This window comes from Leptosomus discolor, chromosome 9 (assembly GCF_034619465.1).
Source record: "Leptosomus discolor isolate bLepDis1 chromosome 9, bLepDis1.hap2, whole genome shotgun sequence".
NCBI classification, from domain to species: domain Eukaryota; kingdom Metazoa; phylum Chordata; class Aves; order Leptosomiformes; family Leptosomidae; genus Leptosomus; species Leptosomus discolor.
In genome coordinates, this window is record NC_141399.1 from 27,042,183 (window position 1) to 27,070,114 (window position 27,932).

The 27,932-nt window shown below is 45.9% G+C and overlaps 1 protein-coding gene across 2 annotated transcripts; it reads right to left on the minus strand.

Moving 5' to 3' along the window:
* Window positions 1-620: 620 nt before the first annotated feature.
* On the minus strand, window positions 621-25,946 carry HEPH (hephaestin). Of its 2 annotated transcripts, none has more exons than XM_086470403.1 (21): window positions 25,871-25,946; window positions 24,895-25,091; window positions 22,378-22,622; window positions 21,464-21,676; window positions 20,699-20,878; window positions 20,020-20,274; window positions 19,259-19,427; window positions 17,885-18,024; window positions 15,492-15,623; window positions 14,683-14,894; window positions 12,898-13,048; window positions 12,374-12,586; window positions 11,416-11,626; window positions 11,017-11,156; window positions 10,001-10,132; window positions 8,760-8,866; window positions 7,774-7,999; window positions 6,165-6,304; window positions 5,619-5,781; window positions 3,597-3,629; window positions 621-2,025 (listed from the first exon to the last, which is right to left on the minus strand). In XM_086470403.1, exons 2-21 carry the CDS (start codon window positions 25,056-25,058, stop codon window positions 1,781-1,783), a joined length of 3,471 nt encoding a protein of 1,156 aa, XP_086326529.1. In that variant the 5' UTR covers window positions 25,059-25,091; window positions 25,871-25,946; the 3' UTR covers window positions 621-1,780. The 2 variants fall into 2 exon arrangements, with proteins under 2 accessions (XP_086326529.1, XP_086326530.1); XM_086470404.1 differs by lacking the exon at window positions 25,871-25,946 and adding an exon at window positions 25,339-25,357.
* Between the last annotated feature and the right edge of the window lie 1,986 nt (window positions 25,947-27,932).

A 27,932-nucleotide genomic window follows, 5' to 3' on the forward strand; every position in this document is an offset into this window, starting at 1 on the left:
GCAGGAACCCAATATAAATTGAGCATGATTAAGTATTAAGTTATAACTATTGTTCTGAATAAAACGGTGCTGTTATACCTAAATAGCCTACAGCAGTCCCGTATCATTACAGCCATTTAGCTGGCTCTATTTTAATTGCCTCCGAAAGCCACCCAGAAAGGACTTCTTTTATGCCCTCACCAATTTAAAACCAGGGACAGAAACATGTAAGCACTAACCTGCATCCATTTAGATAATGGGGATTCAGTGGGTGAGCCAGGAAGACAAGAGGTTTTGTAGGGAACTGGTTGGTACTTGACCTGCAGGGTGACGAGACTGATGCGTTGGCTGCCACTAGCAGATGGCTACCACAGCCTGCAGGGTGGGCTGCAGAGCTCTGGGGTTAGTCATGGACCACCCCCTGCCACCCCCACCCCCACCCCATCCCCGTTTGGCTCCTGGTGGGCAGCTGTAGCAGAGAGCAGGCACCAGGAGGTGCCTGACCCCAACCCAAAGGTACCCTCAGAGCCGGAGGGGAGGCACCATGTCCTCATCCTCTCCTGGTTCTAAGTAGGCTCCCCCCAGTTCTCTCTCCTCTAGGGACTGTCATTCACCACAGAGGGTTCAGTAGACAGCAATGCTCCATGTGCATATATTTATTGGGACATGCCTCTCCATCTCCCACACCTGTGATTCTGTGCTCTCTAAAAGGCAAGGGTGCCCTTAGTACAGCCCCTCATTACAGCAAGCATTCCCATATCTCGGGCCACACCACCTCACACTCCACAGACTGCAGCTTGTTTGCTCCACACTGCCGAATTTCACTGGCACATGAGCTTTCTCCTTCCTCACTGTTGCCACATTTGCCTGGACAAAACTGCCATTGCACCACGATGGGGGAAACACTCCCAGACTTTTTCTGTCCCAAGCATCAACTCCAGCTCACACAAGACTGAGTCTTTGGCTTGGCTCACAGCAGTAATGCAGCAACAGCTCAACTCTGGAGATAACTTCAGTAAAATGTATTTGAAAGAAAGAGAGCAAACCACATCAGGGTTTGCAGCTTTGACACAGGGAAGTCAGTAGGATGCTGTGCAGTACTTAGAAAAGCTTCTTCTCTCAGACAAGACACAGGATGCCCGATATCAAGACACATGGCCTGGGGTGCCAAGAGCAGAAGGACGTGTCACAGGAAGGCTGATGGTGAGGCACAGCTGTTGTCATGGTCCTTGATGGAGCACTCATGCTGTGACATGTACTGTCCTGAATTAGCATCTGTGCAATTACTTATCAAAAAACAGCAACCCAAATCTAGATTAACATTTTCTCTTCTGTATTCTTAATTGATTCAAAAAATTGAAAAGATTATCTTCCCCCTTCAGATTAATTACTTTAAAAGCTCACAGTTTCTTAGGAGACAATTCTCAGCTCTGGCAATGGGGCCAGACTGGAGTCTGGCCTAAGCTAGTCTGCTGAGAAAGACCAAGTGGAGTTGTTCTGGAGAGAAGAAAATAGGGCAAATGTCTCCTCTCTTTCTTGGGGTAGAGAAGTATTTTAGAAGGACCTTTTTACTCTTGTCACTCGTCTTCAGTCAGTTCAAAGGGTCCTTGGATCTCTCCTGGATGGACTTTATCTTTACAGAGTGCTGAGGAGGACATATGAAGAGGTCAGGGCTCCAGCTTTCCCTCCTTAGCTTCTAGAAGTACAGTGTATGAGATTGTAATGATGCCCCAAAATCTTTGCTGTGGACAATGATCCAGCCTCTGCTCCAAGCACACAGTCTGAAGTTTGTACATGGCTTTTATAGCCCCACATTCTTTTTAGACATTAGTTTGAATCCGTCATCCAGGATGGACCTCCGATTGCGTCTTAACCTCTTTTGTCTCTCAAGATAGATAATCACTCCCAGAAGGAAGCAGGCAATGACGAAGAACATAATTCCTGCAACGGCTAGAGCGATGACTGTGGCCTCTATCTGCCCTTGAGCCAGCTTAGCTCCAAAAAGCATGATCTTCTGGGACCCATCCTTATCCTCAGGTGGCAACTCTGAGAGATAAACAAAAAGATAGTTCCAACGAGAGCTAGAAATACCACAACTGAAAGGTTTCAAGAAATACAAAAAAAAGAGCAAAAGAAAGACCCAGCACCATCAAAGCAAGTCAAAGGAGACCCAGTCACCATCCACCTAACAGACCCTCATCCCTGAGGTCACACAGAAATTGGACAATGAACAGGTCTTTCCCTAATCCACTCCATCCCAGGATCTCACTGGGTCTCACAGCTATTCAGCCCAATCAGCTAACCATTGCTGCCCCCACTCAAAGGAGGGGATCTAAGGTTGTGTGGGGAAGTCAGTGGCTGGGCTAGGAACAGAAGAATGGAGATAAGAATGTGTGTCCAGACCGGGGCTCTTGCGAGTTCCCCACCCTGCTCCCCATGCACATGGTTGTTGTCTTAACCCCCACTTTTCACAGCGCACTTGCTCAGTCACGCTGGTGGTGAGTCACTTAAGATCCTGAGCTCTCTTAGCCTTCCATGCAGAGGCAGCAGCAACCTTTTGAGAACAGTGGCTATTTGCACAGGCAACAACTATTGATCAAGAGTTTTGCCTGGTGCGCATACACATATCCCTGCATATGGTATAAAACAGAATTATTTAATATTATCACTACTGCTCTGACATATTTCCTACTCCTCTTCTTTACACTCATTTTGAGTGAGGAAAACGTTGCTGGGAAGGAAATGCCTGAAATAACAGTAAAGACTGAAGAGTTACAGGTAGATGGCTGTATTTTCAGCTGGTCTGAGCTGGCTCTGAAGTCAGCTCAGCTGGATTTAATCACAGGAGCTGAAAATAAGTTGTGAAGAAAGACGAAAAATCAGGGAAATAAATTAACACCATAAACTATTCAGACTTTTACCCCAGAAAATTTTAAAGGGGTCTTATCTACTACTCCCCTTCTCCCTGGTGCTGCTCAATCAAATGTTCTCACATGTGTTCTTTAAAATACCTGAAAGACTCAGAGCACATGCTCATGCTCTTTTCTTGGGGGAAGAACAGATCAGAAGGCAGATGTGCTTGTCTGCATGCTGACTCAGTCCCTTCAGCTAATACACTGAATGTGAAAATTCCCTAAATCACATAGTCATTGACAGTCTGAGAAGGGAGGACAACTAATCTAAGGTGACCCTTGGGTTTTGATTGAAAGGGATAAGAAAAGTCATCTCACGTGCAACACCCTCCTCTGCCACTTTCTAAGCTTGCACTCTCCTCTGAAGATGAATCCACACATAGCAAGTACAACAGGATGCGAGGCCACTAAACTTTTTCACCTGACATGGTCAAAGCAGCCTATCAAACCCATGTCTTATTTTTATCATCAGAGCACAGATGTTTGGAGGACAGATAAACAAACCAGCCCAGAACCCTCCCTGTTATCCATCGGCAGCCAGGCCTCAGACTAACATGCTGGCCAGGCTGATGGAGTAGAGGCTGTAAGTGGTGTTCGTGCTCCTCTCTTCTCACACAGATCTAAATCTCTGCACTGGTCCAAGACCTCCCTCCCTCCTCGCCTCACACACACAGACAGCATTTAGCAGTGCAACGTACACCATACCTGCACTGTAGTTTACGACTGCAAGCACTGGCTCTGAAAGGAAACAAAAAGAGGATGAGAAAGCGTTGGGCTGAACACAGTATGTTTGGCAAGGATCAGATCCAGAGGCAGTATGGTTTTCCAGGGCTTGCAGGTTTTCTTTTCTCCTGTCAATGTTTTCCCCCTCCGCATCACACCAAGAGTGTTTTTGTATTACCTGCCTCAAAAGCAGACCCACTCCTGCCACACAACCCTTTACAGCCTTTGAAAGAAAAGCACAGTCACAGTCTCTGAGCATGTGCTGGGCTGCCCAGCTGGCAGAGCTGCTCACTCACCCTGCAGCAGGATGGGGGACTGAATCGCAAGGGCAAAAGTGAGGAAAAAACCAACTTGTGGGTCAAGATAAAGACAATCTACTAAGTGAAGGGGGGGGGGGGGGGGGGGGGGCGTGTGCAGAGAGAAACCAAAAAAGTTCAAGTGGTGCAAGAGCAATCACTCTCCACCAGCAGAACAATGCCCAGCCAGTCCCTGAGCAACAGCTACTTTGGAAAAATTCCCCCCGATTTTTCTGGCTGAGCATGATGTTATATGGCATGGAACATCCCTTGCTCAATCTGGGTCAGCTGTCCTGGCTGTGTCCCTTCCCTGCCTCTCGCCCACCCCAACCTACTGAGTGAGAAACAGAGCAGACCTTGACACTGTGCAAGCACTGTTCACCAGCAGCTAAAACATCAGTGTGCTACCAACTCTTGTTTTGATAACAAATCTAACACACAGCATCACATGGGCTGCTATGAAGAAAATTAACTCCATTGCAGCCAAGCCCAGTACAGAGTGTCACTCAACTTTGAGCACCTTCCAGTGTTTCCTGGTGAAATGAGAACCCTTGGTATACTCATTTAGGTTACAGGTAATATTCTTAGTAAGAACAATTACTAGCTGATGGATGAACATTGCTTTTCAGACACAAGCTAAAATAAAACTCGTAATAACATACGCAATGTAAACCCCAGAAACCAATTTGTTATTAATTCCAGCTGCAGGTATTACCATATTCAAAGGGAATATCTTAAATTAATAGTACTTAAGTAATTATCTGCTCAATTAACTGGCTGTTTGTCCTGGTTTGGGCTAAACCAGAACTAATTGTTTTAGTGCTTTAACTTTTCAGTTAATTCCCCTCTAACTAATGGCACTTTCTGAAACAGCAGCCTGTTTTTCCAGACAGTGACTGCTCCTAGCAGTGATAAGGCCTGATGTTTATAGTTCGTACCAAGGAATGGTATGCAGAGAGGCCCTTGCTTATACTTGTTCTTATGGCGACCAAGGTCACCGCTAAATCTTGTGCTCCATGTTGGGGTGCCAGGAGTGAAAAGGGTCGCACCTGCAGGGAGAAGCGAACTGGACGGGTGACCCAAACCTGACCAACAGAGTATTCCATCCCATATACGTCATATTCAGTATAAAGCTGAGAGATCACGAGGGTCAATCTCTCTTCTTCAATGGCCGACATCTGAGGAGGACTCTGTCTGTTCTTCTGTTGTCAATCCCGATCCGTGCATCCCTGAATCCAGTGCCTGAGTCCACCTCCTGCATCCCGTCCCTGTCTGCTGCCAAGTCCAGCCTGGGACTGCCCCAGTGCCAGCCCTGCAGTGTGGTGGTGACGTATTGTCATCAGGGTGGGGGGAGTTGGGTTCGGTATTGGTTTTGTATATATTTGTACATATTGTATATATTTCATTGTTTTCTTATTCTTATTATTATCTTTTCTTTTATTGTTATTATTTCATTAAAGCTGTTTTAGTTTTCTTTTCCAAACGGTAAAGTCTCTCTCCCTTGTTCTCTCTCCTTTTCCTTTTGGGAGGGGAGAGGGGTTGACAGAGAGCATCTGTCATTTGTTAGTGGCTGGCCCAGCCTCAAACCGTGACACTGTTCATGGTATGTAAAAGAGTTCCAAGTGTGATGCAAACACTCAGAATTTAGCAGCAGTGGTAGAAAGTGCTGTTAGATGTTATACAGTAACAATCAGTGATAGCTCCATACCTGGTCTCGGCAAGACTGTGAAGACTATCTCCATACCAGCATGAATATGATCAGACACATGACAGTGAAGCAGCCATGTCCCAGGGCTCCCAACCAACATCTCCACCATTTCAAAGGTCCCAGGGAACAGATCCACAACATCTGCTCTGTAGCTTTTGCCATTCTGCCAAAGGGAAGGGAGGCTGTTAGCATGCAGCGCTCTGTGCATCTTTTCTGAAAGAAAATTCTGTCAGTGTCCGTGAAGACCACTTCAGCTACTACAGTTTTTAAAAGCTCAAAACAAGCTTTTGAAAAGCAGCTCCAGGGCTGCAACTGGGAAAGCAAACCCAGTCTGATAATACCTAGTCCTAAGAAGGGTTAAACTAGACATATCAGCACAACACAAAGGCTCAGTGAGACAGATTTGGATGTGTAAAAATCACACCCCTTTCCTAGTTGAGTGAAGTTACTGTTAAGTCATTCAAGAAGTTCAAGTCCATTAGAGTCAAGCAAAAGTGACGATACTGGTGCTCAGTCGCTGCTTTGTAATCAGCAGGATATTCTTACCTTGTATATGAAGGTCTCAGCATGAAAATGGACTGTGTGGATATCAATCTCCTGACCCATTCCCAGCAGGTACCAGTTCACCCACTCTCCCTGGAACATGGTCAGCCCAGGCAAGTTCGCGTAGAGCCTCCCATTGATTGCTGTGCAGTAAATAACATACAGAGAGTAGAAGAGCCTGTTATTGAAATGGTAAAGATGCTGAACCATCTCAGAGGAAGAACATGCAGGGCAAGTTAGAGGCTACAAAGATCAATCAGTGCATCAGCAGTTAGTGTCTTCCATATGGCTGTCCCCCAAAAGCTTGGCAGTCTCTCCCCAGCTCAACTACTTAGCCATTCTGCCAATAGATAAGAAAAGTAGCATACATCCCAGGCCATGCTGTATCTCAGCTCAAATAAATCTCAAAAAACTATCTCTTGCTGAAAACCTGCAGTTGGCCAGCAGATGGTTGTTTCTAGAAACCAGGATGTGTAAAAATGGCCTTCTTAGCCCAATGATAGGGAAATACATATATATCTATATACACATAAATTACTGAACAATTTACTTGCTGAACAATGAAAGCAAGTAAATCCTACCAACAGGCAACCCTCTCATTCTAAGAGTCTCATGCTGGCTGTACACATCACATGCTGATTCCTTGTAAAATTGCTACATGGCAGGACTATTTCATAATTAGCATAGCAAGAAGGAATACTGCTTTGACTGCAAATGCAGGAAAGGGATCGAAACAGCAAGTGAGCTGAATGCAATGGCACACGCATGGAAACTTTCATGCTCAGATGACAACACAGCAAATAAGATAGAAAGAGACATGACCTGAGGGCAAGAACACTAGTGTTTTACTCCTAGATCTGCCATAGGCACTTTCTGTAGCCCAAAACAAGCATCCAACTTCAGTGGGTTGGTTTTACTAGCTAGAATATTGGGTTAACAATTATAACAATGGACATGCACATTTGGAGATTCTTTAGGTCACCTGTACAAAATCAGTAGTAATGATAGCACCATAATGCAACTCTTCACTATTCTTAACTCCACAACTGCCAAGGGACTTGTTTTGCTGAGAATACTTTAGCTAGATCCAGATATGGAGAAAAACTATCATAAATAACATGTTAATTTAGAAAAATGTGTTCATCCTACTATGGTAGAAATAGCTTCTTGGTCATCAGCTAAACACCTGAGCCCTGTATTGAAGCCACATAGCTCGGTCAATTAGTTTGAAACCTAACATATTCTGGTCCTGAGCAAACAGAATAAAATTAGTCTGACATATTAATTTCACATTTGATTTTATTTCCTGTTCTGAGTCACTCAGACACATCGGTATTAACCTCTCTGGCCCATATCTTGCTATTCCTCCTGACAGGGACAGCCAGAACAATTAACCTTCATTGTAGATCAAAGATTTGTGTTGTATATGTGCTGCAATATTGAGAACAGACAGCTTAATTCTGTTCGTGCCACTGACAACGGAAAAGGATGAGGGCATTTGCTAGGAGTCAGACTCTTGGTTTTTGGGTGGCTGACTGCTTCTAGAGGTTGCAGAGTCAGCATCAGCTTTGCTTAGATAGTAATGGGTGCTCAGGTGCCTAACAGGTATTACCATGCATTTTGTTGCTTTCCACAAATTTATCATCCAGCAGGTTGATCTCCTTGTGATTTCCCTTACTGTAATGTTCCACATTCTCCTCCAAGTACCAGGACTGATTTTCATCAAAAACCAGGAACAGTAGAGCAAATTCCCTCTTTACATCCCTCCTGATCCCATCAGGCTGCAGTGCCCCTCTCCGGCAGATCTTCAGGGGTCCAATCAGACCGCTGTACATATCCTAATCAGAATGAAGGAGAACAACCTCTGAGACAAGGATCTTCTCACCCTCCTTTGTATGCAGTTCTTTGCCTTTCAGCAACCATATTTTCTGTTCCCTGCAACATTCCCACTTAAAAGAAACAGTGCTACTGTGTAAGTACTCTCACGGGTGAAAATCAGCTACCAAAGCACAAGAACAGAGACTACACATGCTCTTGGAATGCAAATCCAAAAGTCATAAATATGAATGGTATCAAAATATTCTCCACTTTGTGGCTGCAAAAACATCTGCAACTTGAGATAAAAAGGCAATGATTTCTGGGTTGAGTAGGATGGTTTATTGCAGGATCATCCAGGTTATTTCCCTGTGAAATCAGGGCTATAACAATTGATACTAGCAATGCTCAAGTCTTCCTACTTTATCCATGAAGCCTAATTTCGGACAATTTCTGTCTTTCTTGATTAGCCCTATGGCTCTCACTAATAGAAACCATGACTTACTGGGAGATGTTCTCATATCCAGCAAATAACTGAAGAAAGGTTAGTGTCAAGGAGACAGTGGAATTGTTTTATGAAGGTTTGCATTAGGAAAAAATATGGACAAGCATCAGGACAACTTTGGAGGACTTCTTCTCTCAGGAGAACACTGGACATGTCACCAGGTTTTCTTCTGCCTCTCAGCTGGGCCAATCTCTAAACTGTATCCAGCTCACATTTTGTTTTCTAGAGGGTCAAAAATTGGTCTAACTGGGCTTTTCTGGTTCTGACTTCTATTTTACCTTTACTGGGTCCACCATGGAGTAGTAGATCCAAGGAACACAGGCTGAATCATTTGGCCCTGGACCAGATCTCTCAGGAACTTCCCATCGATATGCCACAATGTCGCCTGAGTGACAGAGAAGCACCATTTAACACCAGTGTGATACATACCCTCACCAGTTTGCTGAGCAGCATGCAAAGCAAAGCAAAACAAAAAAAAAAAAAAAGAAGATCCTGTCTCCAAAGTGCAAATTCTGTTCTGATTTTGTTGGACTTGTATCTTCCTTCCCCCAACACTGACAAGCAGGATGGAAGCTCCCCTCTCACAAACAAAGCAGAGGGGGCACAGGATGCCCACACTATCTGGTACCAGCACAACTCTGTTTTATCTGTCACCTTTGAGACTGGACCTGGCCAAGGAAATGCCACCTCTCTTCAGTGCAGATAGAATTTGAAATGATCTTTCATATTTACAATACTTATTCAAATTTGGTTTTAAAATTACTATTTAGTGTATCAGCAATACATTTCAGAAAGACAGGGCCTGACTGAAAAGCTGTTTGTTGTGTAGACAGCCTGCGCAATTTGAAGGGGACCAAAAATTATATAAATTGGCCTCTGGATCATGAAACAAATTGGTGATTTCAGTCACTGTCCTGGCAAGCAATTGTGCATTTCTCCTATTTTTGTACTTATTGTGCACATCACAAAAAGTATAGGTCCCAAGACGAGAGGCAGGCTTCCCCCATCATGGGTGGTCAGCCCAGGGCTCCAGGGCTACCAAGTACTGACTGAGCCACAAACTGACATTACCTTTCTCCTTCCTACAGACAGACCACACTCGGGGGGGGATAAGGCTGCACACAGGGAAGTTTGTGCTACACTTATCCTAGAAGTCAGAGCAGAACATGAACTCCCAGGGCTGCCACTCCCACACAAGTGGTATCACTAAAACCATGGTGAACCTGAAACAACAGTTATTGCTCAGTTCCAGCTCTCTGCCATAAGAAAACAAGTACGTCTAAGCCTACATCATAGAATCATAGAATAGTTTGGGTTGGAAGGGATCTTTAAAGGTCATTCAGCCCAACCCTCCTGCAATGAGCAGGGACATCTTTAGCTGGATCAGGTTGCTCGGAGACCCGGCCAACCTGACCTTGAATGTTTCCAGGGATGGGGCTAAGGAAACCAGTCTAGCTATAAGCTAAGAGTAGCTTTGTAAGCCCACAGAGGAATACATCTGGACACCACAGTGACTTACCAGGGTTTGCTACTTGCGGATGTCCTGTATCCCTTTCCAGCACCCCATGTGCATGAATGGAGTAGGGTCGCGTGGCATTGTTCTTAAATACAATGTTGAGAATATCTCCCACTTCCGCCCACAGAAAAGGACCTTGAGAAAGGCAGAATGTACTCTGAGACTAGCAAAAACTGTCAACATGTCTCCTGAGGATATTCCCACCTCTCTGTCATCATCTTCACAGACATATTCCCTTATAATATTTATGATGGCCCTCTCCCTCTTCTCTACCATATCTCTGCCTCCCACAAATAAACTGGAGGTCAGGCCCAATTCAAGTAAGTCTTAGAAAACCAGACCGTGAGTTTCACAATGAGGGAAATGAAGGCTGTTATGCATTTTAATTGTACCCAGTACAACTAAGGCTTGATTTACAAATACTGCTATGCTAAATTTCACAGCATGTTTATCATATCTTGCTGCTGGTTTCCAAAAATATTCAATTTGGCCTGACAGTGTCCCAAATCAGAGCTGCAGCCTATTTTGAATGGCATATACTGCCTCAGCCTTGCTGCTCTGGCACCACTTATAGCCCTGGTTTGTAACAGAGCTGTGTTTTGTCATGTACCCTCCCACCTCCCAAGGCCTGTCTGCTTTTGCCCCCAAAAGCATTTCTCTCACAGCTCAGATTTTTCACCTACATCCCTCTGACTGCTCTCTAGAAGTCAGCAGCTATTTTGTTCTACAGTCAGAGAAATGCAGTGCAAAAAATGCTTTGCCCGAGACATGAAAGAAAATTGGCGCAAAGCAGGCATGAGAACCCAGTCTTCTCTACTACAAGCTGTGTTCAGGACCCTCTTTCTCCAAAGCTAGCAGATGTGGATAGGAGACAGTCCTAATTTCTCCTCAGTTACATACACAGCAGATGCCTAAATATCTAGGAGGGCTTCACATTACAGCCCTTAGCTAGTGAAGCTTTAGAGTTCAAGTCTCATTGCAGTGTGAGTGGAAGATGTATCCTCTACACATGTCCTCACCTAGTATCCCTAGATGTTCGTCACCATTTATCCTGGTCTTGGGTGTCTGGAAAGTCCCATCGGTATACTCCCTGTAAACTGCTTTCTTGTACCTGGAGCCAAGCAGTCCATTCTCGTTGCTCAAAAATACATCGGCGTAGCTGAGAAATGCAGAATGAGTGCTGAGATCCCCAAAAGCTCACAGGGAATAAATGGCTAACTTGCAGCAGGGGGTTCACTAATTGAATGGGTTTCCCAGAGACCTAAAGGTGGGCGCAGTGACGCAGGGACTGCAGCTCCCATCGGCGGCGCCACCAGTGGCATATGCACCAGGCCACAAGATGGCCAAGACACCCAACAGGCTTCATCAAGGTCTACTGAGAAGCTTTGCCAAAGGCTTCCCTAGAAGAAGGACTCTACCTCTCCGCAGAATGGTTGTGCCGTTCCCTCTCCCAGCTTCGGTCAGGCATGTAGTCCCACACCACCTCCTCTGCCATGACGTAATATGTCCGCACCCCCTTGTACTGAAGGGCAGGAGCAGGATCCCTTTTCCCACACTTGGAAACGGAGTAGCGTTCCCTCATCCCAGCCTGGTAGTGATTGCTTGTCTGGCAGTAGATCTCAAAAGTCCCTGAGGGAGGCAGCATGAACAAGGAAATCAGCTACTTTTACAGATCCCAGGAAACAGCTGCTTCCCATGCAGAGCTTGTTTGTGGCTGACATCAGTATGCGTGTTATGTGTATCTGGGTGCTTGTTTAAGGTTGCCACAGGCTGAGATTAAAAGGCATTGTTAGAGAAACCAAGCAGGAATGGCACAACAAAGTCGTACGCAAAAATCATCTTGTGAGGCTTTCTTACACAATTAGCAGCTTATTAGATGTGAAGAAACAAATGAAGCGACATAAGTGTGCTACCACTGCTGAGACGCTAGTTAGGCAAAAGATCTAGCCTGTGAATGCCAAAGGGGAAGAGACAACTGGCAGCTGAGGCCATTACATTGTGTGAATGAGAAACAGTATTGTATACCCATCCTGCAAACTGGGCAGACTAGGGTCTGTCATAATCATGAATCTCCACAAGCCACAGACAGGGGAGTTAAGCTCTGGCAACTGTCTGCTACTTTAGTCTAAAAGACACGTTTGCTTGTTTCTACAGGTCACAGGCAGCAATGTCCATCGGGGCTGTTACTGCAAATATTTCTCCTGTTCTTCTCCAGAATCAGACGCAAAGACAGGAGCTGTGGCCTCATAAATGGGACCAAACAGGATCTAAAGCACAGCTCACCCTGTAAGAGTTCACACTAAAGAATTGGCCACAGGAGCAAATACTACAACAGGACACACTTCCTGCTCCTAAGTTAGCTGTGCAGGCACTTACCCTTGTTATCAGGTTGCATGAAGGCAGTAGCAAATGTGTGGGGGAACAGATTGGTTGAATCTCTGCGCATCCCATTCATCTGTAGAGTGTTGCCCTGAAACACAGCTCCATGTACATCTGCTTCACTGCCCAAGCCCAGAAGGTGCCAGGACACATTGTCTCCTTCACACACAGTCAGCCCAGGCAAGTTACCAAACATAAGTCCATTGATGGCTGCAAAGGAGAAAACAATTAACTCTCTGCAGGTAGGTATCAACCAAAAGATTCATTTTGCGCATACACTGACAGAGCAGGCATGACAGTGGAAGTGTAGCTTGCTTGTAGATCACCCCTGAATACGCTCAGGACACACTTCGACAGCTGTGCTTCTTGTCCCATGTCCCACTGGCTGCCTCCAGCCTCACTTGATTTTGGGCCAATACAATACACAGCCACTCTAGCTTCCCAGCTCGGTGTTTAGGTGAACACCGCGCCATGTTTTGCGGGTTCATTCCCGCTGCACGCAGAACAGCATCAGGCCATACCATGCATCCTGTTTGATTCCTCGAAGCCATCATCCTTTTTCACAGAAGACTCTTCCATCCTCAAATAGTACTTTATGTTTGCATTTAAATACCAGCTGAGATTCTCGTCAAACACGCTGAAGAGAAGGTAAAATTCTTTGTCGATCCCTTTCTAAGACATAATAATAATGATGGCTGTTAATTTGCTAATTTTTAAAACACACCAATTAACTATCCTTATAGTTAAAGCTGTTTTGCCTGGCTTTTATGTTCCCCTTTATCTCAAAACTTGGCTCACGCTGTCCCTTTACTCACGTTTTGTTCCACAAGAGGCACCACTTGTGCATTTTTCCATGATACTTTACGTGAGTAAAGAGATCAAAATTCAGCCAAAGATACAAAGTCATTGCCTCCTTCCCCCACCACCCCTACGCTTAGGTGTAGGTTTCACGTCTCTCCAAATCAGACCTGAGATCAGAGCCCAGCCCACAAGGCAGGCTGATGACTATGTTCCACCCCTCCTTTCTTCTACCACAGGCCTGCATTGGGGATTTTTTTTTAAATTACCCTAAATCGTTGAAAATGTTAATTGTCCCCAGAAATGCATTCCAAAGCTTGGTGTGTTTCCCCGCTAAAAGAACATCTCCATTATTGCGCAGATTCTCACTGATACCAGTTTCCTCAGTTGTACCCAGGAAGACACCCTGCAGAGAGGGCAAAGTGAGTCCCAGTCTGTGGCACACCATGCACCTTTCCCAATTAACCATTCATCAAAGGGTTGTCTAAGATTGTGGAAACAGAATTGCTGCCCCAGGTGATTTTTCCCTGTCCTACCTTTACACACAAGTCTGTTTCCATTTTGTCTACACCCTTTCAAAACCTGCAAACGTTTTATCATTATCACAGTTCCTTCACATAGTGCGCTGTATATATTCGTGATCCTCTCTGCTCAGAAGATTCACATTCCACCTGAGTAACACGCTGATCTCTTCCATGCTCCTAATTTAGCCACATCATGTCACCGCTGAAAGCACACTCCCCTGGGGAGGCTCTCATGACGGCTGTTTCCAGACGCGCCAGCCACTCCCTGATCTACGCTGTAAGGCAGGCAGGATGGCACCAGCTTGTTTTTCTGCCACCTGCCGTTTTTCACAGTAAGGCTCTGCTATCTGTCTTGCACTTCCCCAGTATATTAATTTACTGTCTTCCCTGGACTTACAGCCAGGAGCAGGCTACCCCTGAGTGAAATTCCACAAGGAAGTTCCAGTCGCCCTTCAGATTTCAACCCTCTTTCATCAAAAGCATGAAGACTGACATGGATTTTCACATGCTTTTTTTGTAGTCAGCTCTGCTTGAAAATGAACTGATCTTTCAGAAGAAATGAGGCTCACCCAAACCTCAAAGCATTGTATCACTCAATGTCTTTTCAATGTTTCTGAGACTGCAATGAATATTCCACATGCCTCTGAAAGCAGCCTGCTATGCAAGTGTCAGGACAAGTGTTACCTATAAAGTCACGTGCAAGGTACAGTTGTTCAGTCAAGTTTGTCTATGAGGTTTAAAGCAGAGCCCAGAAACCATCTCAAGGGAAGCCCTGGGGAGCCCAGAACACTAGCCTTCCCCGTGTGAGACCTGGGCACCAGCTGTCCTGATGTTAACCTGCCTCATGGCTTTGATCCAACTCTCCTGGACTTACACTATCATACGTTTGTTTTTATTATGTTCCCTAATGTTTTTGCTGATGCTTCCTTTCTCTACAAGAAAGCAAAGAACCTAGTGAGAGCATGGCAGGAAATCCCCTTTTACCTGTTTGTTGTCGTCATCCAAAGTGCCTGGCTTGCAGATGACCAGAGGCCCTACTAAGCCCGAGCTGGGGTCTTTGATAGGATTTGCAGCTGAGCTGTACATCCAGGTCAGGCAAGGAGGGTCACTGGGCGTGGGCCCAACGTGCTTTGGCACAGTCCAGCGGTACGTGAAGTTGTGTAGTGGTGCAACAGAAACCCCATTCTGGGACAGACCTTTAGAACAGAGATTGGCATGGTTATTTCCCAAGGTCCCTGTACAAACTTGGTTACATCTTCCCCCCAGCTACATTCATACTGGACTTTACTTCACTCATGTCACAAACACCCAGCATCTCTGAGCTGTGATGTGGGTGTGTTTATAAGGCACATGGGGAGCTGCTTTCAGTACCATGTAAATTCCCCCAGTGTCATGGCAGAGATGGGCATGGTGATAGGACATAACAAAGCAGATCCAGCTGCATGTAAGGAGGTAAGCGTTGGAAGCATGTGGTTATCTGAACTGGAGCGCACTGGGGACGTTGCTCTGCTCATGGGGTCTCAAACCACTAGAGCTTTGGTTTACAATTTTCATCTGAAAAATTGCACCTCTGGAACCATACTCCCTCTGGCAGCTTCCCTGGGTAGTTCAGGGAAAGTCTCCTTCAGCAAGCTCTCAGGCAGGCTCAGAGGACCAGGCTGGCTTCCCCTTGGTTACTGCGCACATCCAGTCCTTCCTGGCTGCAGAAACACCCCAGCACAGAGGAGGTACAGGCTGCGGAGCTCCACCACTAGCATTAGCATTGTATTACTGGAGGAAAAGGAGCCACAAACCATCATGGTACCGCATCCCTTCCCATGCCTTCCCATAGGACACTCCGTGAGGTTGGATGCTGAAAGGCCAGGAGGCTTTGTTAACAAATGTCACCAAGATGGTGTCTCCAACTTCAGCTTTGATCACTGGACCTACACAAATAGCAGAGAGAGCATGTCAGCAATGGAGCAACTCCCAGAATGACTAGACAAACTGAAGAAGCCAGGGCCATCTCTCACCGAGGTTGAGGGGAGAAGACGACGCAGAAGAAACATGGACACCCCTGCGCATTGGCACCATCTAAGGCCACTCAGCCCCCCCCAGAATTATCTGAAAGAGTTTTGGGTCGGCAGAACTCAGAGAGGCCTCAGGCCTTCACAGAAGGAATAATGAAATGGCCAGATGTGCCAAAATGCCCTCGGAAAAGGACTGTCTCTCGCCCACCTACATAAGGCCCCCTCAGCCTTCTAAGAATTGTTCCTCAGGCAGGTGGGTAAAGAGGGGTGCAAGATGCTCTAAGCCCACCACTGTCTCTGTGAGCCAATGCTCAGCCAGCTAGAAAGGAATCACGAGCCTTCAATATGCCTGTCGGTTCCCACCAGCCTGCAGAGCCCTGGGTCCATAGACTGCTCCCAACACCCATGGGAGGGGATGAGAAAAGCCAGGCTGCTGCCTAGCAAAACCAGCAGAGCGCCTTGCCTCAATGTGCACATCTCAATGTGCCTCCATGTACTCAGGTCCCCCAGCAGAGAACATCTGAAAGCCATGGGTCACCATGGTCTCCCCCCAGCCCTGCTCTGCGCCCCAGCTCTGCTGCCTTGAGGCTCAACATCTGCTTTGGGTGGCACCCCAGTTCCTCAGAGGAACCCCAAGCTGAGCCGTCTGTTAACGCACCACTCGCTTTCCTGATGTGCGAGAAGGCTCACCTCTCTGGCTTGGAGCTGTGTCCCCCTCCCCTCCATCAATTAAGACTTAGGGTTGGACTGCTCCTTGCAGTTCAGAGGAATCACATCAGCATGCTGATCTACCACAGGGCAGTTACACTGCAACTCCTCCACCGATGAGGCTTGCTCTTCCTCTTCCCCATCTCTCCCCCTCCTGGATGCCCCAGACCCATCCCCACTGGTCATTAAACATCTCAGGCAATTGATGTAGGCCATAAAATCAAGAGACAGACTCAACAAAAAGCAAGCAACCTGTTGCATGGTTAGTGACCTGGACAGGCTGCCTGCAGTGTCTGGTAAGCACAGGGGACTTTGGGCAGCACCAAAGCCAGCCGCTGCAAGGGAAAGCACATGAAGGACAGCAAGAGCGAGCTGCAGGATGGTGAGCTGCCAGGTGCCCACAGTTGATGTGCCCAACAGCCCCACGAATAAAAATGACAGCACTAACAACCAACCTCCCAGCCTTCCCCACAGCACAGCTGCTTGTATTGTAGGGCAAGATCAGGCAGCATAAGCCACCGGTGCATGCCTGTGCACCAAGGGCTGTCCACACTGCACCACATCCCATCTAGCAGCTCCCTGTTACAGAGCGCAGTCTCTCATGGCCCCATATCTCTTCTAGACATCCCAACCATTTTATCAAGTCTGCTTTAGTCAGCAGTTCAAATGAGCTTATGTAACTCCCTCCACAGATGTCACTTGTTTATCTGACCAGGGATTTTCATCAATTAATCCTTTGGTGTTTTTAGTTTACTAGTAGAAAATAAGTGCAATTTCTTTCTACAAAGTCAGATCTGAGTTTCCCCTCAGTCACTTGTCCTTCTATAGGACGTGGCTGTTGCTATTCCCTCCCCGCTCCCAGTCTGTATTTTACTCCAGGTGCTCTCTCCTTCTGTGGCCTCTGCTGGGATTGCTGTTGCTAATTTCTGGTGTCACTAGATTATTAGTCACTGCTGATGCAGGAAATTGGACCACACCTATACACTTCTACCATGTACACCACAGCCTTCATGCACAATTAATTTGCCTCTCCTTATTTTCTTCTATCATCTTTCTTCACCACCGTCCCTGTCACCTGGCTATAACAGACCAAGTGCCCACTTGAGAGAGGAAGCTTTCCATGAGAAAATGGGGCTCGTAGCATGCCTTGAAGATGCTCAAAAAACATGTTACTGGGGACTATTACTGTGACCTGTTTAGCTCTAGTTACAAATACTATACTGTGTCCCTCAGCCCTCACTACTAAGCTCTGAAGACTGCCCCAGCAGAAAAGTGATTCTATGTATTCTACCATTCCCCATCCTTGGTCTGTCCCCCTCATTCTCAGATGTAACTGCCATGAAACTTCTCCTCTGTGCCACTCTCTGCACCATGGAACAAGAGGACAGTCACAGCCAACTGGTACTCCCAACATCATCATCGATCTCACTGAAGCTGAAACAGGATTTGTGTTGCTGGATGATTCCTACCGAGTATCCCAAGGTGTTTCTCTTCTTCTGATCGCTGCTTTTCCTCACGGAAGCTCTCATCAGTGTATTCCACGTACTTTGCCTTCCAATAGACTCCCCCAATTCGGTAGGGGCTACGCTTGAAAAACTGCTCGGCAGGGCTAAACGCAAAAAGCAAGTGTCAGGTCATTTCTATAAGAGTCAGTCCTGTTCTCCTGCTCCCTCCCCACACCCCTCTGGCAATGCCAGCAGCATCTCCAAATGGAGCATCTTTCCAGACAAGGACATCACCTCTGGTTTGGAACAAGCACAGCTTGTCTCTGAAGCTTTGTCATCCTACAGACTCATCTACTCGCTGTGTTCAGGGAGCACCTCTGGCACACAGCCCTCTCCCAGCTGAAACAGCCAGGTTAGATGACAGAGGTCTGACCAGCATCTCCATACAAGATGTGCAAAAGAGGGCAGAGAACAAAACTTCAATGCAGTAAACAGAACAGCAATATTAAAACTCCAAGTTCTTCAGAGGCCAGGGGACAGCCCAGGGGACAACTGCAATCATAACTGAAAAAAACACCCCACACAACAGCTGTAAAGGGAGATTTATTTCCTCTGCCATCACCCTCTCCAAACACACGGACGTAACATGCCTTGCAGGAGAGGCAGCTTAATTACAAGGTCAGCTCACAGGTCTAAGGAGCTTTCAGTTCTATGGTCTGCAAGAGAGTTTCTGTGTGGCTTTGGGTAAATCATTAACCACTCCTCATTTCTACTTCTCCATCTGGAAGAGGTGTATCCTCTCCAACAGCTGCCCAGGGAAGGGAATGGAGGGGGAGGATGATTCTTTGTTTCAGTTAGCCCAAGTCTGAATGGGAAACCACTCAGCAACTGCTATCACAGCCATGTGACATGTGGGATGGAAGGCTGTCATCAAGGTCACTGAGTTTGATTGCCTAGAAATTGCTCGCTGCAGCAAGTCTACACTGAAGCGTATCTGCAGGCTGGCTCTGCCACCCTGTGTCTGCTGCAAGATGTGCTTTCTTAACAGTCCATCAAATAAATGGATCCGTTCCTAGGTCAGGCACAGCAAGCAGAAATGAAGCCCAGGGACAAGTGTGACAGCTCATGTTCTACATAAGCTGGGACTCCTGGCGTCTGTGAGTAAAGCTATGAAACACAACAGACTTCCATGTGAAGTCCCCAAGGTACCTAGCACTGCTCTCAGTACAGCAGCCTACATTTCCAGATGGGGTGATCTGCCTTCCCAGGAAATGTACTCCATGTGAACGGCAGGCATGTGTTTTGGTAAGAAAGAAATTCCACATTTTCCTTAGCAGCCTCCCCGACACAGACCAGAGACCCCCAAACACTGCCCTAGCCCATCAGCCTCTTGCTTACCTGCCTGCCTCACTCAGCTGTTTCCCACTGCTTTGGTCAAGCCCTGAAGGTCCATAGTCCCACTGCACTTCCTTTGCAGCTATGTAGTATTTCCGAACTCTCCCTTCCAGGGTGGATGCCAGAGCTTGCTGAGAGCAGGGCCGGACTTCATAGAGTGCCCCCATCCCAGCTGTCCAAGACATGGTGGAAGACACACACACTTAACTCCTCTCAGCCAGTTTGACCAGGCAATGAACGCGGTCCCATGTTCCTACCACGAACTGGTTATTCCTCCTGTTGTCCCAAAAAGGCACATGGCTGGGAGAAGGTGATTAGGTGGTTCCCACAGCAAGGAGTTTTTTGTCAGTGTGCAGAGCTTCTTACCTTAGATATTGGATACTAGGGAAACATGGTCAGAGAGCAAATAGAGCCTTCTGCCATCCTCTGATGCATCATGCAAGTGCCCCTTAAAGGGACTAGAACTCTTAAGACACTGCCTCATCTTAGCTTTCAGCTGTACCAAACTTACTGTATTGACCACTGATCAATGTGGAACATCACACAGTGGTACAAGTCATCCCCAGTAAGCCTGTCCTGCATATTAATAACCAACCCACCACAGTTTATACAAGACAAGGAACGACCCTGTTCATCTAGGGACGTTTTTAGTGGGAATGCTGCCCAAGGCACTGTGCCCTACCCCACTGTACATCACAGGACCACACTGGGAGGAAAAAAAGGGAGGCTGCAGACTACAGGACATATTCCAACCTCTGCCTTACCTTGTATGTGATCATTGATCTGACAGCTCAGTAGCCATCTCCCAGGGTTACTGGGGATCATGTCTCCTGTAACAAAAGTGGCTGGGAAGAGGCTGGCCACATCTGTCCTATGGCCTCGAATACTGAGCATTTCTCCATGGAAGTAGGCTGTATGAACATCAATTTCATTGCCCATCCCGAAGAGGTGCCATGAAACATAATCCCCAGCACACATCGTCAGCTCAGGAAGGTTCCCAAACACATAACCATTAATAGCTGCAAAACCAAGCAAGTGAAAATCAGAGACTAGAAAAGGGGCCTTCAGAGCTTCTGCCACCAGGTCACAGCACAGACATGTTTGGAGGATGGACCTAACCAGAACTCATCCTCCTTTTCTTGTTCTGGAGAGGCCAGCTCCACAACTCATTCCTAAAATGAAGTGTATTCAAAATCTCCAAACAACTAACAAAGGCTCTCTCAAGACAAAGATTAAATCAAAATAAAATTTACTCTTTCTGGAGCTGTTGCACTGTCCCTGTGACAGTTTGCTTAGCACATGATCTCAGAGCTTGCTCTCTCCCTTCTCCCCTCTACCCACATCCAGGCAAACAACAGCAGAAAGTGCATTTCAAGACAACAGAGCACTGACACCCCTGGAGCATCTGGGTAGAGTCAGAGGCTTCACAAAGATGACACTGACCGTGCATTTTGTTGCTCTCTTGGAATTCCTCATCTTCTTTGTCTACAGAGCCTGGATCTGTGCAGAACGATGCTATGTTCTCATCTAGGTACCAGCTTAGGTTCTCATCCACCACACTGAACATCAGAAAGAAATCAATGTCCACATCCTGGCGCCTTAGAGAACTGCCAGTCAGTACTCCTAGGGTGAAAGAAAAATGCATGAATACCCACCCATGCAGAGAAGCAGACATCAGTTAAGGGATTAAAACATCAATAGAAGAGTAACTCTTATCACACAAATTAGAGACAGATGCTTGTCCCACCATCCTAGCACAGCTCATTGCAAAGTTCTAGCAATTTCACTCTTTTCTAATATATGCCTGTTAATATGTTTCTCACTCCCAAGCAGCTCTGCCACTGCATTGCTGAACCACAACACCTTCAGTGTTCTCGCACCAGCTGAAATCAAACAGTCCCCATTTTTTTTTTTTAATACACAAACTAGGTCTTGGACAAGATTCCTGCTTTTAACATGGACTCAAATAGCTCTCTTGGATCAAGAGGCCTAGAAGCTCACCTGCCCAGCCACTAAGGAATAAAGACAATGTAATGACCTGAACCCAGCTAGAACACAGGTACTGTCTTCTCCAGTCACGTTGTATTTTCCCCTGAAGCTGGGAGCTGTCCACTGGAGTACCTTCTCATCCTATCCTTGTTCAGGTCACCACAAAATCTTCACAGTATGAAACTGCCACGCTCAGCTGCTTTCTCTTGGAGTTTTTACCTTTTTTGCATGTAAGTAATGGCCCAATTAATCCAGATGTAATGTCCTTTGGTGCATCGATATGAGAGTGGTAGATCCAGGTCAAGCAGTTTGGGTCATCAGCAGTTGGGCTGTGATCTTCAGGGACAGTCCAAGTATAGGTGTAATTCCCTCCTGGGAAAACAGCATCATCCTTCTTCTGATCCTGGGGGGACATATCGGGATACAGGGATCCTAGAACAATTGAGCAATTACAACATCCATTCAACAAAAGCAGAGATATCCACACATGTAACCTTATACTGAGCCACTCTCACTCAGGAGAGAGCTGCATGTATATACTTGGGTAGCAGATTTCAAAGCGAGACTCACCACCCCAAGGCTGAAATAGTGTTTAATTATAATTCTCTCAAAAAGAAACTGAGGCACAAAGCCATTGTAAGGCAATTTGTCCCGTAAATAGGTCAGCACAGAGTCAGAAAGACGATTCCCATTCTGCCTGTTGCTACATTGCCTTCAACTCTGCAATGTGCCACTGTCAGCCTCTCTACAGTCTCTAGGGTTGCTTCAAATAGCAGTTCTTTGGTCTCATACTTCACCATTCTTGTGAACTGCCTAAAGCTCATCGGACTCATGACTGCAGCACTTCAAATAATGAATATAGCTCTTCTTCTGCACCACTCTCCCACTAGTAACCTTTGCAGGTTCTTCTAGAATCAAGAAATCCAGGCTGTGTACTGTAACGCCCAGGTCAGCAAACTACGCCCAGACCCATGAACCTGCTAACCCAACATCAGGTGACTTCACTAAACACCTAAGCGCAGCTGCTTTCCAGCAATATAGCTCTGGGCTAACCAAGTCTGTGGCTCCACAGACATCTCTCCTCAGTTCCCAGTGAGAAAAATCTGTCTCCTTTATGGCAGTGGCTCATTTACCTTCAGAGTCCTTTTTGTAGAAAACACCATGAGGATGGATTGTGTACGGTCGACTAGCAAAATTTTTTAGGTGTACTTTAATGGTATCCCCCACTTCTGCTCGGATGACAGGCCCAAGGAACCCCAGCCAGCCAGGTTTGGGAATCTCAGTGGCGTACGTGGAGTCTGTGTATTGCTTATAGATGGATTTCTTGTATGTGCTTCCCACCCTGTTTTTGCCAGGATGGAGGAATGTTGAGGCCTTGCTGTTAAATTCAGAAAAGGGAAAGGCACCATGAGTCATGCATTATGTAAAACAGCTGGTCGATAACAGTAGAGGGACAACAACACGCAGCTTTCCCAGGCAAGCCCGAAAGCTTTGCCATTACAGAGGACCGCCTGTGCTCTCTCTACCCTAGCATGCCCTCAGCCACCCACGAACTTCCTCCTCCCACGCCTCTGCCTGCTGTGACATGGGTAGCAACAGCCTGCTTGAGAAACGGGCAGCACTGGCCGATAACCTTGTCTGCTTTCTGAGCCTTTGAAACACAGCAGCGGACATGAGCACATTAACAGCTCGGTGAGCCTGGGACCTCAGCCACAAGCACAGACAGATGCCTGCCGCCATGCGTGGCCACAGCCTTGTCCCAAGTTCTTCACAAACGGACACAAAGTGCACCCCTGACCCGTGCAGTGCAAACAAGGAACAGGAAGGACAGTGCTTCTCTGACAATCACATGTGGGTGACAGGGGGAAGACCAAAGCCCTTCTCATGCCTGCCTCAACCTTCATTGGGCTTTTAGAAACTCACCTCAATGCCTTTGTGGTATTTGCAGCTAAATCACAAAGGGAGGCGGCAGGGGAATTTCCTGAGCTCTCTGGCCAAAATTCACAGGCTAAAGGATGATTTTCTACTTAACAGATTCTGAATTACTTGTAGAAAGGCAGACAAGTCAGGCAGGTACATACCCAGCACGTAACCAGCTTCTAGAGTTAAAACCTCATACAGGTACTAAAGTTCAACTCATGAGTATATATGCTCTTTATGGTTAATTCTTAGTAGATAAGAGATGAATCACGGTCCAGGTATTAGTGGGACCAGCCTAAATGAGAGCTGAGGTTACTCCCCCCACTTCTCCCTTCGTGTCACTCACCCTGTAGTAACAGAAGTGGCCCTGAAATAGAGGCAAGTGCTAATCTCCAGAAGATGAACAGTTGAGACCAAACTATCAAGCATTGCCCTTGTCATTCAAAGTTGTGAAGAGCTGGACTCCAGCTCTACAATCTACAGCTCATCCTTTTACTGTCATCCCTGCAGCCACTATTAGCAAAGAGTTTACAGATAATTCGTACTTCATTTTACAGATCTGCCTCTCTTCCCCCTGCAGTCCATTTCTTCCCAACAAAAAAAAGTTCTTCAAACATTTTACTACCTCTGTCATCCATATCACTGTCACACCCTTTTCTTATTGCTACCAATTAGGTTTCTGCAATCCTTGTACAAGTAAGTCCCATTACCTAATTGTTTGCAGTGACAGAACAGTTTTTAAATTGCTTTTAAGTTTAATGGCCTTGAATTTAATTTCCTTCTCTTCATATAGGATGAGAGAAAGCAAACAAAATCCACTGTATTCATTATCACCGCAGGAGACAGTGATAACATCTTTATCAATGCTGAATTTTAGGGGAGTTTCTTTTTCTGTGAACTAATTTAAGTCTATTCAACATCTCCATAGAACAGAGAGTTGCCCACACTAAATTGACAGACCTTGATGTTTTTCTGTGAACCCTTCCTATTCCTGCTCTGCTGTTTCTGAAAGATATGTATACAATGAGTGTTATTTACTACGGAGGAGCAAATGACCGACAGCAGGTCAAGAAACACAGGTTATTTGCCACAGAAAAGGGTGGTGGGGAGGAAGCACAAACGCCTTTAAAAAGCTATAAAAAACCCCAACCAAACCCAAGCAAACAAACAAAAAAAAACAACCAAAGAAAAAGGTTTGGTGTTTTGAAAACTAAAACCAAAACCTGGTTCTGTAGCAACTCAAAGTAATTATTGCAGTTTCAAGATTTACTTTTGCAACAAAAACATTTTTCAAAACAACACCTAAAACTTCGTGCAGGAAGTTCCATTAAGTCTACAGCTTGAAATTTCATTCAAAGAAAAACAAGCTGGCTCTGTGAAGTCATTTATATCAAGGTGAAAAGTCATCATGCCTCAAGATACATAAGCTGATCACCAGCTGGAACTAAGAAAAATGAAACCCTGGGGCAGAGTATTGCACAATCAGTTTAAACTTCCCTCTAGAGTACGGGCATCGGCCGCTCCATTAAACTGACCATTCATTTTCCCACTGATACAGTTTCTATGTTCCTGGGATAAAACAAGTTAAGCATTAAGCTCATAAAGATCAGACATCTATCAGATCGTGTCTCTTGCTTGCTTAGATGCCCCAGAATGCTTGCATGAAATCATACGTAAAAATCACTATTTTAAGCCAGCATCAGACTAAATTCTTACTGAACTAAACGTACGGGTTATGTGCAATGCTCTGGTTAGCAAGTACATTCCTTCCTGTCGGAGCATAGTTCCAGTCCACCTCGCGGATCCCCAGGTAATACACTCGGGTGGCACCTCCAGCAAACACGGGTGATAGCATGTGGATGTAAAGCAGCAGCAACCAAACCAATCCCATCATAGCCTGAAGTGTCAGTGCTTTTGGAGGTTACACCTATTTGGGAGCAAAGAAAAACAAAGGTAATGAAACAGAAGTAGAATATGACCACATGGTCTGAAGGTGCTGGTCATTTTGAGAGGGTACGAAGAAATCAGGCAGAAGTCCTATTGGGATCATTATTCAAATATCCAAGAAGGAAATCACTCCCATAACGAAATCAATGCACAAGGTAGATGGAGACTACGCCTTGCTAATCAGTCCCCAATACCAAAAGCGCTTCTCTCGTAACAGTTTGATTAACCTTTTTGTGTGTCTGTAGTTCTCTTCCAAATGCTTTGTTCCATAGTGTTGAGAAAATACTGCTGATTCAGTAAGCTTTCACATGGTAGGAGAAGAGGTGAACAGGTTCACAGCGACTGCCATGGCATCAGAAATAATCCTATACGCTGTGTAACCGTCATCTTAGGGAAGCGGGGTCCTGAGCAGAAAGTGCCACATGCACTGGCATTTCAAGCGACTGGTTTTTCACCACCTCTGGTGTCCCAAATCATCCTACAGGAGCACATACAAAGCTCAGGGAAACAATCCTGACCAAGTATCTTCATATTTTAAACTGTTGCCAAGATCTCTCCATTCTACTAAACCACCTGAGGAAATAGGACTTAGTCACTATGAAGTACTTTTAAATCTTAACTTCTTCAAAGATTGCTCTTAAAGAGTAGTTCTCTGTAATCCAGGGAGTGCATCTCAAAGGGGCTGTACAAGGCATTTTGCTTAGGCTAGTTCTATTAAATATTTTCCCCATGATTTAGATGACAAAGTAAGGAGCTTACTCATAAAACTTCCAGTGGACACCAAGCTTGGTGTGAATAAGCACCAGAAATACTCTGAAGAGAGATCCACAGCAAGTTGCAGAAATTATCTGAAAGCATCAAAATACAATTCTGTGAATACAAGTGCAGAGAACAACCTCTATGAAGGAGAAACTGATGCAATACGGAGCATCAGAATTAAACCAAAGGGTAAGACAATAGCTTAGGGTTAAAATGGATGACAAACAAAAAAAAAACCACATGAAAATGCTTAAGATGGATCTCATCCAGCGATATAACTAACAAAGCTGGATGTAACCGATAATTAAACAGATGTCCAGCTCCTGAGATCCGTAACAGCAACTTAGAAAATGTTCAGCAGAGAAACAGAAAGCAAGAGAATTAGAAAAATGTGATCTAGCAAGAAAGCTCAAAGAAATCAGTTTTCTTTAACTTCAAAAAGAAGGGGATGATGACATAATACCATGTCAAACACAGAAAGGTTCTATAGAGAGGCAGCCATTATTTATTCTCCCCTGTCTCTGGTAACAGCAACATGAACATATCTGGTTTATTTGCAGCAAACATGGATATTCTATAAGCTTTCTGCTAGCACAGCATCACACTGGAACAGCTTTCCCAGAGAAGCTGTGAAATCTCTTACCACATCCGGTACCCGATATACAGGATTCAACCCCAGCAGGTGGCAACGGATAAATACCTATTCAGTCCACTTCCAGACCTGTATTTCTGATTTCCCAACATGCTGTACTGTCCTCGGAAGCTAATGATAACCACGTATTACTGATTCCAAACAGTCACTAAATTGAGAAGTTGAGAGAAAGCAAGTCTCAACTTGGACAAAGCTTCTTTCCCTCCTTTCTCAAAAGGGGGCTGTAGGGATCTCTCTAAATCCGAGACGGTTTTGATCCATCACCACAGTACAGCTTGCTCCAGCAGCAAGCCCTTCAGCAGGTCCTGGTCACACACCTGAAGAAACTCTGGTACAGACAGCCCCTTCCTAGAGTGCTTGCTCAGCCCCGCTGTTAAGCGTTGCCCACTGCCCTCACCGCCCTCGCTCCCTGCTCCTGCTGTCCCATAACTGGGGCTGCTCACAGGGAGGTGAAATACCTGCACTGACCCGCTCGCCCTGCACCAGCAAAGGGCTTTCAAAGCAGGACATTGGGAGAGCTGTACCCGTGCTGTTCCACACGCACATGTTGTACCAGCAAAAGGCAGTGGTGACAGCAATGGGGAAAGACAAAGCTGGTGGCACCAGCCTTCAGCCCCAAACCTCCATCCTGTTGGTGCACACCCTGCTGGGAAGGGCGAGGGGATGCTCTCAGCCAAAGAAGTGACCTTCTTGTCAACTCGGGTCAAAGTATGTAGGAGCAGCTTTCTGGGGAAAGCACGCCCAGTGTGCAGAGTGGCAATCCTTGAGGACTGGGAGCCGCTGAGCCAAGGCACTCAGTAAGGGCTAATCTTTATGTCCTCTTACGTTAATGGTTTTTGCAAGCAACATCAAATCCTGGGAAAGGGCAAAGCTTAGACTTTATACCAAGGGCAAACAGCAACTCAAAAGTTGGTTGTGAAAACTGCCTACTGAGACAAATCCCCACTGCGTCAGCCCACGAATTCTACGTAGCAGACCCCTGCTTACTGCATCAAAGCTCCGCACTGCAGTATCAGTAAACTTACCAGATAAATCAGACGCAGCCAGAAGTCATGGCAATCTAAATGCCTCTTGAAAGTGCTCTGGTGTTGAAAAAAACAAGGTCAGAGTCTTTGGGACAGCCTTACTGAGGCTTTACAAAAGTCCCACCTGGACCTCAGGTTCGAGTTTGATCACAACATTGCACATACCTCTGTGGCAATTTTAGAGGACAGAAAACAACATCACTCAGTGAAGGTGCAGCAGGCTAGACTGATCCTGTTCTCACAGTCTCTTTACAATGACTAATCACCATTTAGTTAATCTACTAGTGCAAGGTGAAGGAAATTGACAACCTTGAATTCCTTTCAAATAAGTTAAATTTTCCTTCAAATGCATGCCTTAAGAAAATAAAAGAAAAACACCAAGCCA